Source organism: Ictidomys tridecemlineatus, chromosome 10, assembly GCF_052094955.1.
Source record: "Ictidomys tridecemlineatus isolate mIctTri1 chromosome 10, mIctTri1.hap1, whole genome shotgun sequence".
NCBI classification, from domain to species: domain Eukaryota; kingdom Metazoa; phylum Chordata; class Mammalia; order Rodentia; family Sciuridae; genus Ictidomys; species Ictidomys tridecemlineatus.
The window spans coordinates 8,469,847-8,488,821 of record NC_135486.1 but is presented as its reverse complement, the minus strand read 5'-3'; the positions used below and the strand labels follow the sequence as shown (position 1 = coordinate 8,488,821).

Sequence of the window (18,975 nt, the reverse complement as noted above, 5' to 3'; positions counted from 1 at the left end):
ACTGAGCCCTTAGTCTGTGGGATCTGACACTATCTCCAGGTAGAGTGTCCGACTTGAATTGAATTACAGGACACTCCTTTGGTGTCTGGTGGAGAACTTCTGGGTATATGAGGAAAAATCCCCACACACAGTTCGGTGACCCTAGGTGAGGTATTCTGTGTTCTGTTGACGCTGTAAGAGAGGAGAATGTGTTCATCTCTTATAGAATCATCAAACTGGGAAACACTTCACCTTTGTGGCTAAGCCCAAAGGCTTAGATGTGCACAAACCGCACACAAATCTGTCGTTTCCTGGCTAGATGATTCCTGAGCTTAACTTCTCTGAATCTTAGTTTGATTATGCATATGACATAGAAATCATATTAGTCCCTACAACATATAATCGCTGAGAACTAAATGAGATAATTCATGAAAAGTGCTTCGTGGGTATAATGCCCGGCACTGAGTAAATTCTCAGTGAATTCAAAGCTACAGAGAAAGAAACGGGGAAGTCTTTGTCATTTTCCAACTCACTATAACGTTTCGCTAGTCCACAATTCAGGCAGGCTACAGAGTCTATGTTGTCTAGTTTATAAATTAGATTATATCTTATCCTTTAAAATCATTCAACTATAACTCTTTCATACTTTAGATACACAATCTGTTAAACAATTAAAATAGTGAATTCAATCCTTGCCTCATCTCCCCCCAATTCTCACCATCCCAACTAGCTACTTCCGAGATTGGGTTGGAAAGAACTAAAAAAATTTCCAAGGAAGATTCAAAATCCAAAGATCCCATCTTTGTTGTCTCCAAGAATTAGCCTCCACCAGTTCCATCACCTTCTAGATCACAGCTTCCCACCTGGGGCAGGCAGGAACAGAGTGACTATAGGAGGCTCCCAATTCAATATAGGCACAAATATTATTTAAAAGCTGTTACATAGATGTCTTGTATATATGCCTATGATGTTTTCAAATTCTGTTATGATTAATATAAGTTATAAATTTGTAAATTACAAATTACTGATTTGAAACATTTTGTCATTATGTATTTTCTCAATACACAGATAGTAACTATGCCACTACTCCCATGTGAGGGCCTTTAATATATTTTCATATTTCAAAGTGGACAGCCTGAATGTGAACATCAGGAACAAATCAGGCAAGAAAAAACTTACAGGCCACCCTGTCCTTGGATAATATGAAACTGAGTGTCTAGGTCCAAAGTCCAGTGATTGAAACAATTGAGATGAATACAAAGGTGCCAGGGTACCTTTGACTCCAGGATTGTGGGGGACATTTTCTAGGCAAGAAAAATTTGAAACAGGAGAAGTCTGCTTTCCCTCTCATGTTCCTGAAAAAAGATGTCCACACATCTAAAGAGGTAGAATCTCTCTGCCTGCAAATCCTAGAATTTTTATCCAGAAAAGAGTCAACCAAGAACAATACCTGAATGCAAACACAATTAAACATGAAAGTATCGCCAAGCAGCTCTTACCTGTCCTGCCATTCAGGAGAATTGGCTTGCCCTCCAGATCGCCTCGTATGGGGACAACTGTGATCTTATACTCTGTCCCGGGCTGCAGACCTGGAAACAAGCAGCCAGTGCTAGAGTGAGGGCAGACTCCAGCCCCCTCCCCCAACACTGCCCTTCCCCCAGACTTCTCTTGTGGAGGGGAGATGAGGGATTCTGCTTCCCTCCCAAAGACTCAGGGTACGGGCAGATAAAGAGCCCCAGGATGGGTGAAATAGAAGGCATCACTGAAGAGGCTGATGGTGGGGGGCACAGGACAGAGGAGGTGAAGTCCGAGCTCTGGTTCCTTATTGGGCCTTCTAGCACTTATCTTCCAATTTTATTCATAACCCCAAAAGTTTTTCTGCTTCCAACAATTATCTTCCCTTAAAAGTCTCTTTCCATGCTGGGGATATAGCTCAGTTGGTAAAGTGAGTGCCTCACATGCACAAGGCTCTGGGTTCAATCCCCAGCACCACGCCAAAAAAGTCTCTTTGCTTTTCACTATAATACCTACTCCCTCTCCACACCTTTCTTTTTTTTTAATTATTTCTCTGTAGAAGCAATTTGAAAGATTGTTCCTCCCTAGCCACGCACTGTGGCAAACACCTGTAATCCCAGTGGCTCCAGAAGCTGAGGCAGGAGGATTGCGAGTTCAAAGCCAGCCTCAGCAATTGAGAACTCTAAATAAAATACAAAAGAAGGCTAGGGATGTGGCTCAGTGGTCGAGTGCCCTGAGTTCAGTCCACAGTACAAAAAAAAAAAAAGAAAGAAGAGAGAGAGAGAGAGAGAGAGAGAGAGAGAGAGAGAGAGAGAGAGAGGAGAGATTGTTCCTCCTTATACAAATATTCAGACCCCAGGAGCAAAGTTCAGAAAAAAGTAGTGCGTGGATATGCACATATTCCTACTCAAGATGGAGCGGAAGGAGAAGAGGGCAGAACAAGACCGTATAGGAGGGTTAGCCATGGAGCGAATAAGCCTTGGGGCCCCAACTTGCAAGGGCTCCTTCCCAGGCCTGTGCCTGAGTACTCAAAACTGCGCACTCCTGCTCCTCAAGAGGCCCTGAAAGGGGCTGGGGATATAGCTCAGTTGGTAGAGTGCTTGCCTGGCACACACAGGGCCCTGGGTTCAATCCCCACCACACAACACACACACACACACACACACACACACACACACACACACACACACACACACACACACACACACACACACGACCCTGAGAATTATATAAACTTCAAGCCTTGCAAAACTCAACCCCTCTGCATCCCCCTTTCCTGAGTTCCAGCTCCCAGCAACTACTTAGTCATCTAAAACAGGAACCCCTCCAGGGCCTGCCAACCCAACCCTCCCAGGGCTCCACAGACCTATCTCAACCTCCTCCCACCCCCCCACCCCCCCACACACTTCCCCCTCCTCAGCAAACACCTCACATCCTCAGTGCAGCTCTTACCAGTGATGTCGTATCGGCTCTTGGGGTCACTGCTCCTGGGCACAGTGACTTCAGCCACCTCCTGCCCTGTCAAGGGCCCATACCGAAGCTTGTAGTAGTCCACCTGGGTCGGCGGGTTCTCCCACTCCACGTCCAGGGAGTTTTCCGTCTCTTCTGTCACCCAGGCAGTGCCAACCACAGCAAGATCTAGGGTCAGGGGTCAGAGAGCACAGGAGACAGCAGTGAGGAGCAGAGGTCCCCATGGTCTGTAATGGCCATCAGCTACACGGAGAGCTGGCCTCAACCCTAGGACAGGGTCCTTAACAAGGATCAGATATTGCTCTGAATTAAGTGGTCACCCTGCAGGGGCCGCATCCCTTCCCTTAGAGACCACCTCAGAATGAGACGCTCTGGCCTTTCTGCATAAAGTTTGGGAAACGCATTCCAAATTTTCTATAGTATAACTTCTATCATACACATAGCTCCTCCCTCCATATCCCAAATTATAGTCCTTCACTTTCAAATTCTTCTCTAAGGATTAACTCAAAGCTAAACTATAGAGTAGGTGAATTTCAACTTGGTCCTTCTATGAAGCCTTCCTGCAGTTCTAACGAATTTTAGTACTTCCCGCCAGGTACCTGGTGTTCTCGTGCCACCCCAGCTGCCTCCCCTGTGAAGCAGGAGAGCGCCTGCTCAGCTTTATTCATAGCAAAGTACTTTAGGCTAAATCTTTGCCCTTCCACTCAGGGGAAAAGAACTGTGAAATTATAATTAATACAGAGAAATGGATCATTGATGTGGCTCTTAGGGAAGAACTTCAGGGAGCAGGGCACTGACTGGAGTCTTTGGGGAGTACTTTGAATTCCAACAGCTATTCCCAGGCCAATCGAGCCTGACCTTGAAGGGAAGACAAGTCCCCAGGTTCTCAACCTTGTCCTCTTCCAGTCACTTCTCCACCTTCACCTTCTTGGAGGTGTTCCCACCCAGCTGGCTGACCAGTTGTCAAGGATGTGGGTCAGGGAACTCATGCATCAGGCAGGGTGTGAACTTGGTGATGTCAAGGTCCCTTGGTCCCCTGGAGTGTCCCTGACTCAGCCCCTCAGAGCCTTTCTCGGAAGCATGCCCTCCCATTGCTGGCTTCCACCGGTAGCCCAGGTCCTGTTTCTTGACATCCTTCAAAGATGAAATTCCCCAAAGACAGGTCAGGAGGAGAGTAACGAAGGTGACACGCAGATTGTAGTAGAGGGCCTACATGGCTTAAGGGATTGGGGAGGGGTTCACAAATGAAAAGGCAAGGACTTAATGAGAATGTTCAAGATTATGATGAGGATGATAAGCCTTGCTGGGTCTGAGGCTCCCCTGAGGAGCAAAAGACAGAGGTTTTAACTTGAATCCGATTAGACAGAAAGACAAACCTCACAGTAGCCAGACTCTACAAGTCCCTAGAGCAAGATGCCAATAGTTCAGATGGTTTTCAAGATGCAAAAGTTGCTACAACTTTCTGAACAGATATTACTCTTTCCCTGTGAGGCTAGACACTCCTGTCTGTAGGCAGATGCAGCTACAGATAAAAAGAGGGAAAGGAGAAAAGCAGTTAGGGCTTTTCACAGCTAGGGCTTGGTGTTCTGTTGGACCTAGAGCCCTTACCAGAACATGAGCATCAGACAAGACCACTCTGTAGCAAAAACAGGCCATTCTGTGACCACATCCGAACACAGACACAAATATGACTGTTGCCACACAAACAATGAAACATCCCCTCTCCTTCAGCCTCCCTCCAGTCTATCCTCTTTCTAGATAAGATCCTCTAAGATACCACCCACAGAATTACCCCTAGTTCCCCCAAATTACCTAACCCAAGCCTATAACCAGTCCTCCATATACTCCAGTCCTTTCTTACACTCTCTTACTGAGATGTCCCCATGAGTCCCCATGGTGTGCATTCTCCAAGCTAAAACAATCAATAAATCCAACCTGTTCAACTACAGGGATGTAACTAGGTGTCTTTGGCTAGAGGGCACCAACAAGGGTGATCAGAAATTGTGCCCTCAAGGTACTGTCTTTCCTGGCCCTTTTCAATTCTGACCCATCCCTACTCCCACCCTATTCCCACCATCAAAGAAGGACAAGCAGCCTGGCATTTCTGCAAAGATGACTCATTACATGCCAAAGTCCCATCCACCTGGATCTACCTGGCTCTCTCCCAGGAGGATCATTAGCCCCTGTACAGTATCTGGCACATGACAGGTGCTCAGTTAAAATGTTTTGAGTAAAGGAATGAATCGGAGTCATTCAAACAGCTAGATTTCTCCAAACCCTGGAAGATCTAAGTTGCTTTAAGAACTTTCATGAGGAAACAAGAATTTCTAAGAAGTGAATATTAGCTGCTAGATAGGCAATTTTAGGGGCAAGCACCTATACTAACAGGGGGAAAAGCTCTGCCACTTCAAAAGACTATCAGCAGTGCCTTCAAAGCTATTTTTGCTGCTGCTGCTGCTACTGCTGTTGTTAAAGACCTTCAGAGAAACTTACCAGGAACCAGCCAAAATGGCTAAGTCACTCTGACTCATTCTTTTTATTATAATACTAAATTCTTCACCCAGAGGCATCCCTATCCACCATTTTTTTTCAACCTATAATGTATGACCTCAAGCTGGGCATGCTCAGGAATATGCCCACCTCTACAAGTGATTATGAGTCTTTCCTAAATGAATATGTATGAGTTTTCTAATAAAAGCCCCAGCTTTCTTTGTTCAGAGGAGAACACTGCTTTGAGAGTTATCCCTGGCACTCTGTGCACCTGCTGCAAGTATCAAAGCTCTCTCCACTCTTGTTTCCTGGTTGGGCTCATTGCTTTGCATTCACCGAGAGGAAAATGCATTTGCCCTGATGATATTAGCCGTGATGCTTGTTCTTCCAAATATTTTGGTGATATTTGGTGGTACACAGGAGACTGTCCCTGTAAGCCAGGCCCCATCAGCCTCCATCCTGCTCTCTAGCGCAGGTTGCAACCTCTATGAATCAAGTCAGCCAAGGGCCTTGCCCTCTAGCCTCTGGGATCAGCCAGCAGCAGTCACCAGCAGAAAGCAGGAGAGAGTTCAAGAAACTGATCTTTACTCCCTTCCTGTGGGGAAACAGTGCCTGCCTGCATTCCTTCACCAAAAGTGCCTCATCAGGTATCTTTCCTGAACATTTCTCTGCATTGAGTACCTATGCCTGCCCCTCTCCCTTTCTGGCTGGGCTGGATCTCCACTGATGCTAGTCCTCGTATTTTGCTCTCCAACATGCCTCTGTAAACAACCTCTTCCCTAAACTTCCTTCACTTCTGTTTTCCTCTCTTTCCTGCTGAGATGAATCTAACTGACGCAGGCAGCTTCAGCAGCTTCTTACGCATTCCTACTTGAACTTGCTGAAGGATTTGGAGTTTCCATGAAGGGCCAGGGATGCAGGTTTGCTCTTTGGCTGCTTATGTGGGGTGCAAAGCAGCCAGACTTGACACAAAGGACCCCTTAAACCCCAAATCAGCAGGCTGTCATTACTGACATGGAGGACCCAATAATCTGGGAGCAACGAGAGAAGACAGAACTGGGACTCTTCTCCAGAACCTAATGGTTATATTTTTCAAACTATCTACAATGTCCTGACCCACAGAAGGGTATCTGTGGGGAAAGTGTAAGAAAACACCCAAAGTGGGGCCTCTCCTGGGAACCCTGGGGCATCTGGCTGCTTCCTCACCTGTTGTGGCCAGGAGATGCTGAGGGCTGCTGGAAATATCTTTCTTCACGTTTCGCAGGGTGACTATATACTTGGTTCCAGGGAGCAAGCCAGGGATCTCATAGATGTGCTCCTCCTTGGGCACCTGGATCTGCTTCACAGAGAGCTCCTTCCCCAGGGGATAATAGCTGAGGAGGTAGTGGTCCACGTCACTGGAGGGCTCCCAGCTCACCAGCAGGGAATTCTCTGTGCTCTTGAGTAGCTGCAGGCCCTGGGGGGGCACCACTGTGTGCAGAACAGGAACAGGTGAGGGGTGGGTGTGGAACAAGCATGGGAATCTAGCCAGTGGGTGTTCAGTGAGCACCTACTGCACACTTGGCACTAAGATGGCAGGCCTGGAGGAGGAGACTTAAGTATGTTCCTGTTATGGGACACACGCTTAAATTGTTATCTGGTTAGGAGCTAATACTGATACCTTCCCACAGGGTGGGGGAAGAACAGGTGCAAACCTCACACAAACAGAGTCTTTAGTGGTCCTCAAAGTTCAGGCCCCAAAGCAACAGCATCACATTACATGGGAACTTGCAGAAATGCAAATTCTCAGGCCCCAGCCCAGACCTGCAGGATCACAAGCTCTGGGGCATGCGTGTTTAAGAAGCCCACCAGGAAATCAGGCTCAAGGTCGATACCCCCTCACAGGACCAAGTGCAAGTGATGGTTCAAGGAGTGGACACCATAGGTGGAAACAAACAAGGCCCCAAGGCACGTCTCAGCTCTCACCCTGGGAGCAGTCGGGGCCAGTGAAGCCCAGCTCGCAGTAACACTCGCCAGTGTCGCAGAAACCGTGGCCGCTGCAGTCGCCCGGACAGCGTTGCTCGCTGCAGTCCTCCGACGTGAAGTGCTCGTGGCACTGGCAGACCCCGCGCACGCACACACCGTGCCCACTGCAATCCTGGGGGCAGGCGGGGTAGGCGCAGTCGGGCCCCACGTAGGGGTCGTCGCACAGGCAGAGCCCGTCCACGCAGCGCCCGTGGCCGCTGCATGCCCCGGGGCAGGCCGGCAGCTCGCAGTCGGCGCCCTCCCAGCCCTGCTCGCAGTGGCAGCTGCAGGTGTCAGGGGAGAAGGTCCCGTGGCCACTGCAGTGGCGGCTCAAGTCTGGGGGAAGAGAGGAAACCATGGTAGATGGCCATCTCCTTGGAGACGGGTTAGAGAAGGCTTGGGGTATCTGGGTCTTCCTGGCTCTTCTGGGGATGACCCGGTTCCAGTTCCAGTTCTCTGTCCAGAGCCTCGGCCCCTTCCAGCTGGGCCCACCTCTAACCTGCCAAAGCTACAGGCAGTTTTTTCTTTTTCTTGGTCTGAGAAGCTATGGACCCCACCCTTTTCCCTTCCCAGATGACTCCCTGGGTTCTGTCCCCTCTGAATGATGAGAACTGTTCAGGGTTTTCCTAGGAATGGGCCTTGAATGTTCCAAGCGTGGCAGGTTGCTGGCTGACACAAAGGGACTTGGCTTCTGCCAGGCAGGAGGGAGATTGTCCTCTAGCCCTGGGTGAGTGGGGCTAGACCTAGGAAGGCCTCAGAAAAAAGGATTCCCTGAAGCTGCAAAATAGTCCAGTCTCAATGATGGGCACAGGGGCCTGGCAGGGGGATTTAACCTGGCTCCATTCTGTAGCCCTTTATGGTAAGAGGCAGGGGAAGGGCAGGCCACCGAGCGCAGTGCCCTCTCTGTCCATTCTCAGAACACCTGTCTGGCTTCTCAGAATACCTTTCCTTCCTAAGGATGTGTCTAAGAGGCGGCTCCTCAGGGACTGGACCACACTGTTCTATTCATGGCAGTGTCCCTGGTGCCTACATTTGTACCTGGCATTGAGGAAGTGCTCTCAACCCTAGCAGTTCCTTCAGATATAAAAATCTGTGTCTCAGTACCATTGGTTGTCCTCTGGTTCAATCTAGGTGTCTCATGTTTTTAAAAGGGTGGGACAGAGGGAACTTCATTATTTGTAAAATCAAATTGTGACATTTTATTACTAATTAAATAGTCACAACCTCCAGAACATCTATCACTGGCCAGGAATCTATTACATATCATCTGTAATTCTCAGAACTAGGTTGGCTGATGGAATCATCCTGATTGGACAGTTGAGGAGACTTAAGGAATTTGCCAAGTCACCGATGGCCTCCATCTTTCCTGCACACCCCCTGCTTCCCCTTTGAGTGGAGATTGGGTCCACAGGTAAGAAAGCCCCTAGAAGCCAGACCCATCTGGAAACATTGCCCCAGGAGTCTGGTGTCTTCAAGAGCTGCTGGTCCCTCCCTGATCAGGCATCCAGATGTCCCCTGGAGCTGAAACCAAGGAATAAATAGTGGGAACCAGCCGGATCCCAGAGAGAACCCAGAGTGAGATGTGAGACTGTGCAGCCTCAGAGTGCTCCTGAGGCCCGTGGGTGCCCCAAGTGAGTGCTGAGTGACTGGACAACTCACCAGCAGCTCCTGGGCAGCAGCGCTGGACGCTGCACTGCTCCTTCATCTCTGCCATCTCTTCCTCCAGCTTCTTCACCCGGGCCAGGAGGTCCTGGACGCTGTCTGCCAGATCACAGTCCCTCTGTGGCGTCTGAAGGCGGATGTTGTGCCTGAAGATGAAGTTCTGCTCCTCCCCGGCCTCCCCCAGGGCCAAGAGCGAGGTCCCATCATCACTGAGGGCCTGGGGGTCAGTTTCCACCTGGACCAGGGCAGACTTGGGCACATCAATCTTGTAGGTGTGGCTGACGGTCACCTGTTGCTCCTTGTTGCTGCAGCCCTGAGACTCAGGCATGGCTGGGGCCGAAGCCACCAGGAACACAGAGCCAAGCAGGAACCCCAGGGGGAAGCTGGACATTCCCTGGAGACCCATCCTTGGAGAGACAAGGAGCAGACCCTCCCTGAGACCTGTAGCCAGAAAAAATACAAAAGAAAGCCATGCGATTTGTTGAGGGAAACTGGTGTTTTTAGCAGGTCCCAAAGAGGCCATAGGAAGATGGGAAGCCAACAGAAAGAACTCATCCTAGATCTCCTGAGGGCTGAGCAATACTATTTTCTGTTCCTTGCTCACACAGGCATGGTCCTGCCTCTTGCCTTTGCTTACCCTTTTCACACCATCTGGAGCTTCCTTGCTCTCACTTCTAATTCTAGGTTCACCTGCACTTTGACAATAGCAAGGAGAACAGCCGTCTTGTGTTGAGAGCCCACTGTGTGCCAGGCTTTGGTCCTAATCCCTAATCTTGTCAACAGCCCTAATATTATCCTCTGCATAATATCAGCAATAATAGCTGCACGTGGAGTCCTTGTGATGTGAGAGGCACTGTTCCAAGTGCTTCACGTCAGCTAACTCATTAGAGCCTGGTGACCCTTTGTGAAATATATTATTACTCCTATTTTACAGACAGGGAAACTGAGATACAGCTACCTTACATGATTTGCTCACAGGCACACAAACAAAAGTGGCAGGATTTTTTAACTTATTTGAGTGTGTGTGTGTGTGTGTGTGTGTGTGTGTGTGTGTGTGTGAGAGAGAGAGAGAGAGAGAGAGAGGAGCTAAGAATGGAGCCCAGCACCTCACACATGCCAGTCAAGCACTGTAACAATGAGCTGCAGCCCCATCCCAGTGGGAGGATTTGAGGCCAGATAACCTGACTCCAAAGACCAGGCTCATCACAGTGATGTCATGTTACTTTGCGCAGATGAGGAAGTAGAGGCTCAGAGGCCGAACAAGTCACCCTGGACAACACCACAGCCTCAAGGGCAGATCTTTACTCAGATCCAAATCACTGGCTGCAAAGCCAGCATCCTGCCTCCACAGACATACCAACGAAACATAAGAACCTCATCCACGAGGTCTTTCTCTCTCTCTCTCTCTCTCTCTCTCTCTCTCTCTCTCTCTCTCTCTCTCTCTCTCTCTCTCTCTCTTTCTTCCCCTGCCCCCCCCATCCTCTATCTCAACCCAGCTGGAAACCAGCTCTCCCTCTGCTAAGCGTTCAGAGTACTGAATGGTCCCTCTCTGGTGGTCTCTTGTAGTCGCTCTTGAAGACAGCTTGTCTCCCTGCTAACCTGAACCTTTTACGGCTGGGGTCCAAGGTGCATTCATCATATTGTTGTCCTAAGGCAAAGGCACAGAGTCTCACACTAAGGGGTTCAGTCCCTATTACTCCAGGCCAGGGGTCAAGGGTGGCCTGGTGTCAGGCAGTTATGTTTCACCTCCTTGGCCACTAGGGGGCGATATGGGCCTTCACCGCCATCAGTGGCAGATGGACCCTTCTCCCCTCTGGTTCCCCTAATTCCCATCTGGGAAGTTGTATACTCTGACTACTAAAGAGTCAAGGCAGGGCAGACGTAGAGACCCAGGTGGGCTCACAGGACACACAGGAACCTCATTCACCAGGTGAGCTTGCGTGGCCACAGGTATCTAGAAACCCATCCACCAAGCTGCCCCTTGACAATGGACTTCTGCAACCCACACAAACTTGTATTTAATTGTTGGTGTGAGAGTTTGAAAGTCCTTTCCTGGGCCTGCGTCCTCCTCCACCCAGGCTTTCCTGCACATGGTGAGAGGCAGCCTAAGAACAAACCACACAGGCCCCAGCGTGTCAGCCTTGGGTGGGCCCTTCTCTGCTTTAGCCTCCTCCTCAGACAGGAAGGATGCTGCTGCCTCCTGTCATCAGAGTGCTTAGCACCGTGCCCAGCACCCAGCAAGAGCTCAATAGACAGTCTGGGATTTGTTTTGTTTTTAAGAGTCTACCAAGGCTGGGGATATAGCTCAGTTGGTAGAGTGCTTGCCTTCCATACACAAAGCCCTGGGTTTAATCCCCAGGACCGCAAAAAAAAAAAAAAAAAAAAGAGCCTACCAAGTGATTTCCTGTTCATCCCCATTTTTTTTTTAATTGTGAAGGATTGTACTTAGAGTAAAAAGTAGCACATAAACAGCTCTGCTTTAATGACTGGTAAAGACATCAGTCAGCCTTGCACCCACAATCAGGTTGAGAGCTAGACCATCGTCAGCATCCTAGCAGCCTCACAGGGCCTTGCCAGATGCTGCCTCTCTTCCAGCTTAATAGCTAGAACAGCACAAGACCATCAAAAGAACTGACCTGGAGGACAACTACACAGGTCAGAAAAAGGAATAAACCTTCCTAATCACAAATTCTAGTACAGAGTAAAAATTTTTTCTTTTAAATGGTTATCATTTATTAGGTATCAGAAAATAGAGAAAATAAAGGATGAAGGGCCCTGGTATAATCATTATTTAAAATAAAAATAATGGGGGGCTGGGATTGAGGCTCAGTGGTAGAGCGTTCACCCAGCACGCGCAGGGCGCTGGGTTCGATTCTCAGTACCACATAAAAATAAATGAATGGAATAAAGGTATTATGTCCAACTACAACTGAAAAAATAAATATATTTTTAAAAATTAAATTTAAAAAATAATATTACAATACATTACAGCAAAGTTCTGTTGTCCAGTTGCTGCTGCATGCTGGCCATTGGCCAGCTGCATGGAGCCTCACTATTAAGGCTCCGAGGTGCTGTGGAAGGTCAGTGTTGTGCTCCTCACTTAGTGGGAGAGGAAACCAGGTCTGAGAGGTAAAGCAATTACCAGGGGTTGCTCAACTAGTAGGTGGCAGAGGCAGGATTCAAACCAGGTCCACACTATTGCAAGCCTGTGCTGGGTCTGTCAGCATGATGTTCTTATACTACCAGCAAATGAGCTCAGTATTGACAGATAACTAATGAGTGTCTCATGAAAATAGCAAATGAATTTAGTATATTCATGTCCCCAGGCAATTCCCTCATTTGGACACAGGTACTATATACCTCATACCCAAGGGATGTGCTACCACTGAGAACTAATCAGAATGATGCCAATAAAGAGTTCTTCTTTTATTGAGACATAACATCTGTGCGGCTTTACAGACACAGTGTGATAATTCAACACATGTATTCAGTGTGCAATGATCACATCTGGGTAGAAGCACTTCCACCCCCTGGAGCCTTAGCCGTTTTCATGTGCTGGGGGCTTGTACCCTTCTAGCCATTTTGGAAGAGAGAATTCGTGTTACTATTTTGCTCCATTCACTCCTCTTGATTCTCCAATCATCCGAAGTGTGTATTGGGGCTAGTAATAATCATGGCAGCTCACATTCCCAAGCACCTACTGCACCTCAGGAGCAGGGCTCTGCCCTCGCAGCAGGAGTGGGATGTAGGGGCTGTTCTGACTGTCCTGGGATTTGGACAGTGGGTAATAAGTGTCTGCAGACTTTAAAGAGAGCTGCTTTAAGACAGGTTTGGGTTGGGGTGAGGTTAGGGAGAACAGGAGGGTGGCAGGAAGAGAGACCAATACCTGACTCTGGCCAAGAATAATTCAGAGGTGGGCACTTGGCTCAGAGTTTGCCATTTCATGGGCATTCAGTAACTGGAGGGAACTATAGTCCCAGCTAAATAAGAGAGTCCTTGGCCTGCTTCCCCAGCCCCCACCATGCAACAGGCAGCACCTGGGGAAACCAGAGCTGCTCTCGGTTGGTGAGAAGTGGAAGAAGGGAAGTACCTGGCTGACCATGGCCCTGCCCTCCTGCGTGTGGTCTCCAACCTCATGCCTGAGCTGGGAGAGAGGAAGGAAACTGAGGCTCTGATATTGAAACAGATTTGCCTTCAAAAAGTGGTTCTTTTCTAAGCCCAAAAGCAACCAGAAAACTCGGGAATCTGCTGGGGACTGCTGTGAGGACAGAGGAAGCAGGAAAGCCTGTAGTGAGTTAGAAGGCAGATGGACAGAAATAATGAGATGTCGCCATCGCCATCTTAAAGGTTCAGACCCGTGACCCAAAAGGCACACTCCAGATCTCCACTTACTCCTCAGGGTGGGAACTGAGGCTCAGAGACACTGAGCCAAGTGCCTCTGACCACACCACAGAGGGGGGCAAGGCCACACTTCAGGTGTGGGGTCTCCAGCTATGGGGCCCTTCAGCTTGCACACTCTGCAATTTCCAGTAACAGCACACGTCCATCACCGAAGCTCCTACAGTGTTTCCACCCTACATCCCCCTCCTGGGGAGCAACAGAGCCAGAGAAGCCTCTCTGCCCACCCCCGGCCTGTGGCTGACTATTCCTGAGACCTAAATGGAGTGCAGATGTTTTTCTGAATTAGTTCTGAACAAATGCAAAAAAGCCAGGGACTCTCGCCATAAACCACAGCAAGGCTGCCCAAAGCCCGTCTCACTGTGTTTGTTTTGAAGCCTGGAATATGAGAAACCCCAGAAGCTCTCACAGCCCTCCCTGTCGCCTGTCCTTCTGAATTGTAACAAGATGTGCTCATTAATTGCAGCCTCTCGGATTTCACATGTTGAGATCAGATTTTCCTGGGCAGGGTAATTTCTCGAAAGAAGATGAGCTGGGAAATCCTCAACCTAACAAGTGTATCGAGCAAGGAGAGAAGCTGTGGGCTCCCACTCCAACACGTGGCAGGAGACTTTCCATGTTGAACAGCACAAGGAAGGGATGACTTCATCGCTGCTTAGATATGCACTGCACACCACAGACTGAGCTCCCCAGGGCTGGGTTGGAGGGCTCCCAGTTTCACTGAGAAAAAAACAGGATGAGACTTGTGAATAGAGATGAATATTCATCCTATGGAGGGGTAGCTCCCTATGGAAAGTGGGGTAAATGCTGCAGGAGTGCAAGAGGCAAAGGGCATTTACATACAGGAAAAGTGCATACAAGATACCTGGAAACCAGGGGCTCGTCAAATTCACTGTTTTGCTGCAGCTGAGCATGTGTTTAATTCTGACTGTAGGAGAGGGCTGGGTACAGCAGAGAGACAGGAACAAACTGCTTGGTATTGTTCTTCTGAAGGTTTTGCTGAGTCTGAGCTGGATGGATGGCCCTCGAGTCTGCCTTCAGAGACCTGCTGATGTCTCAGGGCTCTCTACCTGTGCTCTACGTCCTCTTGGTAGCCGCACCTAGTTCTGTGGCTTTAATTTCCAGACAAACATTAACAGCCCCAAAATCCATATGGATGCTTCTACCCAGATATCCTTATAAGCTCAGGGATGACAGTGGCTAATACTGTGTTGATCCCCTCTGTATTCCCAGTCTCACAGTACAGTTCTGGCTAAATATTTTCTGAACTAAATAATAGCCACTGGAATTTGGGTGTTTAAAGGTGATGAGTACTGTGCCAAATACTTTACAAACATTATTCTCATTTAATCCTCAAAATGCTGGTGGTCAATTGATGACATTCTCTGTTAGAGGCATCTAGAGTGTTAAGGACCCCTTAGTACCCCTTGGTCCTTGGAAAGATGAGTTCTTTCCCAAATAGGGAGTTTAATCCCAGCCAATTTCCTGAGAAGCTGGAGAATTCCCTTCCCAGGAGACACCACAGTGCACAAGGTCCCTGGGTGCTGGGGCAGAGTCTGATAGGAGAGAAGGCCAGACTCCCAATCCCAACAGTCCTCTCTGACTCCAGGCCAGAAGACCTCTATGTCACCTCATTCTCTCCAAAGAAGGACACACACTCTGTGTCAGGAAATAACAGTACTACTTACACCAAAGAGATCGGTAGCCAGTTTCTAACCACTGTTACAGATCTTTATCCAGGGCCTTCTCTCATTCCCTCATTACCTCATCCTGCCTCTATGGTTGACCACAGGCAAATGAGAGCCACTGCTTTAGCTTTTAGGGGGGAAATGGTATTATCCTGGAGTTCCAGAGGAGTCACTTAAGATATTCTGTCCCCAAATGACAAAGTGGACATCACTGAACTATGGAGGGAAATGAAGGAGGTGGGCGCTAGGGATGCATCAGTCACAAATGTCACTGGCAAACTTGTCACTCCTTTATTAATTCTCTTGAGCATGTTTTGCTGGTGATCCCCAACCTAGGCCCCAGATGACTCAGGGGTGACTCGGGGGTCTTGTGACCCAAGTACTTGGTCCAGGAGAGTGAGTTCTCAGTGGCTGAGGAACCCATGCTGGCTCAACTCATCCTGCACTGAAGACCTCTCCTCTCTCTCTTCCTCCCTCAGTATGGAAGAGTGAGTGGCATCCAAGGCACATTGTCTGCCCTAGGTCAACTCCCAGTTGAACCAGGTACATACAAGCACTTTTATTTCTAGTCTGTGACACTGAACTGTCTACATAGCCATTCCACATAGGATTCGGGATGGCTAGGTGAGGATGAGGATGAGATTGTAGCCTTATGTGATAGGCCTAATATGGTCATATTCTGGGTACACCCCACCCCAGTTCAATTGGATCCACCCAGTGAGTCCCCAGGAAGTGCCTGCAGATGATTCTCACACCGTGGTGCAATGACCATCTTCCTTAAGACCTCTTCCCTTCAGGGTTGCTGCCCATTACAGGTAGAAAGGATAAAGGGGGCGCCTAAACCAGTGTTAGCACTCAGTCGCTTCTCAGGGGTCCCATCAGTCTAATTTTGTTTTGTCAACTTAATCTTAATCTGCCTTGAAAAGGTTCAAGTGGGTGATGATAACAGTAGCTCCCACTTTCCAAGCATTTTTACATGCCAGGCGCTATGCTAAGCCCTTGTGAGATTCTTCCCGAACATCAAGCAGAGCATTCACTCATCCCCAGGGGATGAAGTACTTTCTCACAGAAAGTCCTCCTTTAGCTTTCAAGATAAAATGGATACAGGGCCTAAATTCAGGAACCTTCTTTTTCCACATCCAACCAAACACCCAATCCCTAGCTGACTGATATTTGATACAGAATTAACCCTATTCCCCAAGGGTATAAGGGGCATCTATGGCAAACTCTGCTCCAGCTAAATGATAATGAAGAGAGGCACATAATGAAAAGTTAAAATCCTCTGTTTAGTTTAAAACGTGTGGTTTTCCACATATTGAATAACTTCAAAGTTCCTGCCTTCCATCAAGGAGGAGAAGCCATTGCTAATTTCCAAGGATCTGCTCTGTTCCACCCACACTCGCTGGGCAGTAATTCCGTGGCAGCTGGTTGGCATTAATGAGAGTCCAGTGTGGTGGAACCAGGCAAAGCCCCTGTCCATCAGAGATTAGGCCTGAGAGCTCAGCTTCACAGGCTCACAGATTGGTGGCTCCAAATGCTGCTACAGAACCTAAACCATGATCTCATGTCTGCAGCCAGACCCTATAGGAGCCAGGGCTATGGAATGAGTGGCGGATGGACAAGAGTTTCCATGGGCCTGGGCACAACTCCCTCAGGCATTTCTCAGAAACAGACCTTGGGTCTACCCTCCATTTCAAACCACAGAACAGCACTGGATGCAAACCAGAAGCCACGAGACGATTTGGAGTCATAGGTCCCATTTTCTCTGTTTTGGAAGTCAGCTGCAGTCTGCATACTTGGGCATACAGCAGGACTCAAAGTGGGGTGGAAGCATGTAAGGTGCTTTTATCCCTCAGAAAAGAGGAGACTGATGCTGACACTGTTTCTTCCTGAGTCCCTGCTCCCCACACTGTAGCCGTCACTCTGGATCTGCAACTAATGCCCAAATGCCAACAGCAATGAGTCTTCATGCTCATCCTGTCCCTGCCAGCTTCTAGTGCATAGCCCAGGCCCAGAAGGCATCACCTAACACCTTGGTGCCGACACCAGTGACTTGGACGTTGTGGCTTATCTATGTCCAGCTGTGGGAACTCGTTATTTCTATACTGAGATTGTTCCTTTTTTAAAAAAATGTTTATCTAAGTAACTCAAGTTTTATACTTTAAAGTGAAATCCTGCACAGTCTCATTCATTCTTTCTCCTCTTTCCCCAGCTCCCTCCCAACCACAAAAATTAATAATAAAGTCAGACCTCCAAAAACTAGTCCAATCACATCATTCTTGAGATGTTTCAAAATGGTTTCCTTGAGGCATTGTGAAGGTAACTGGGAATTTGGGAAAAGAAATTGTCCTCTTACAGGTAATAATTAAGACCAATTAAAACTTAAAGTTCTGCAAGTGAGTTTGCAAATATAATCTTCGTTGGTGCATGTGAAATCCAGAAAAAGAGAAAATTATACTAGCTTCCTGATCATAACTGAAATAAAAATTCAGATTTAGGATTTAAAAGAACAGTGAGATATAACAGATAAGAACCTTTTTTAAGGAGGTTTTTGACATTGTAAAGAAGTCAACAAAGAAAAAAGATGAGAAATACATGCTAGATCGACTCCAAGGAAACACTTTATCTAAACATGTCCTACTCCAGGTAGCAGCTAGTACAATACCTACCGCATTTCGCCAGATAAGGAAATGCTGGACTTAGTCCTGTCGGAGGACAGAGTGTGACTCTGGCTGAGGATGTCATATGCAGGTCCTGGAAGATATTTCCTGATTTGAATTTAACCTGCATTACACTGCTTGGGTTTTCAGGTTTGGAACTGAGGCACAGGAGTCCAGTGGCCCCTGACCATCCAAACCCGGCAGCCTTCTTCCCTCTCACAGGCAGAGCTTCAGCGATGGGTGCACTTACCTGGGAGGCGGCTGGGCACTGCTTCCGGCACCCCTGTCTCCTGCGAGCTGGGCTCCTGGTGCTGAAGACCCTGGTGCTGGTCTGTCCTCACTCTTCTCTCCTTGGCTTCCCTCCCTGAGTTTAAATCCTGTCTAGGCCAGAGGAGGAGCCAAAGGGGACTCTTGGGTATTTTCCTCCCTTACTGGCAGAAATTCCTTTAAAGATTGAGTAATTCATCCTCTTATTCTAACTAGGGGAGAAAAAAATATACATTTCCCCCTCTTTTTCACTTCGATTACACACAGCTAAAAATACTAAAGGCTGTTTCCATTTAAGTGGATCCAGAATAAGGATATTAAAAAAGTTTGCACGTCCCCTGGCCAGGAGCTGAGTCTCGGGTTGGGAAGTACATTTAAAAAGCCTCTTTCTGTTTTTCCTGTTGCAGGCATTTGGGGATTTATTGCCTCCTACTTTTAAAATAGGAAAGGACCTTTAGCCTGCTCTGACTCCTACCTCTCACCATCTCTCGAGTACCTGGGAGCGGCAGGGCTCTGAAGGGGGCTGAGAGCAGACCTGGGGCTTCTGGGCCCACTCGGACCAGGTGAGGACAGTGGTGCCCCTTGCAGGCCACCTTCGTCTTTTGCCATCTCATGGGCAGACTTCTCCTTTCTATGAACCAGAGCTATTTCAATGGGTCACAGGTGGCACCTGCCGCTCTTCCCTCCCGGTGGTTCCTCTCTCAGCCTTCCTGAGTAGATTCTGGAGTGCAGATCCACAATGAAAGGAGCCCATCGGTTTCCAGTCACCCACGTGCAGCCAGATACCAAGGAGAAGGAAGAAGGTAGGATAGGGGAGGTGGGAAATCAAAGAGCTGCCCTCG

The 18,975-nt window shown here is 48.3% G+C and overlaps 1 protein-coding gene across 2 annotated transcripts in view; it reads right to left on the bottom strand.

The window, feature by feature from the left end:
* The window catches only part of Tnn (tenascin N), a 73,270-nt gene extending 54,919 nt beyond the window's left edge, over positions 1 to 18,351 (bottom strand). The window contains exons 1-6 of one of the 2 annotated variants that reach the window (XM_021722537.3): positions 18,117 to 18,351; positions 9,118 to 9,561; positions 7,420 to 7,794; positions 6,661 to 6,924; positions 2,947 to 3,132; positions 1,479 to 1,568 (exon numbers count right to left, since the gene is read on the bottom strand). In XM_021722537.3, coding sequence (XP_021578212.2) covers positions 1,479 to 1,568; positions 2,947 to 3,132; positions 6,661 to 6,924; positions 7,420 to 7,794; positions 9,118 to 9,526 — 1,324 coding nt within the window. In that variant the 5' untranslated portion in view covers positions 9,527 to 9,561; positions 18,117 to 18,351. Of the gene's footprint in view, positions 1 to 1,478; positions 1,569 to 2,946; positions 3,133 to 6,660; positions 6,925 to 7,419; positions 7,795 to 9,117; positions 9,562 to 9,757; positions 9,897 to 18,116 lie in introns of those variants that run through there. The other variant, XM_078022360.1, reaches the window with a different exon arrangement.
* Positions 18,352 to 18,975: the final 624 nt, after the last annotated feature.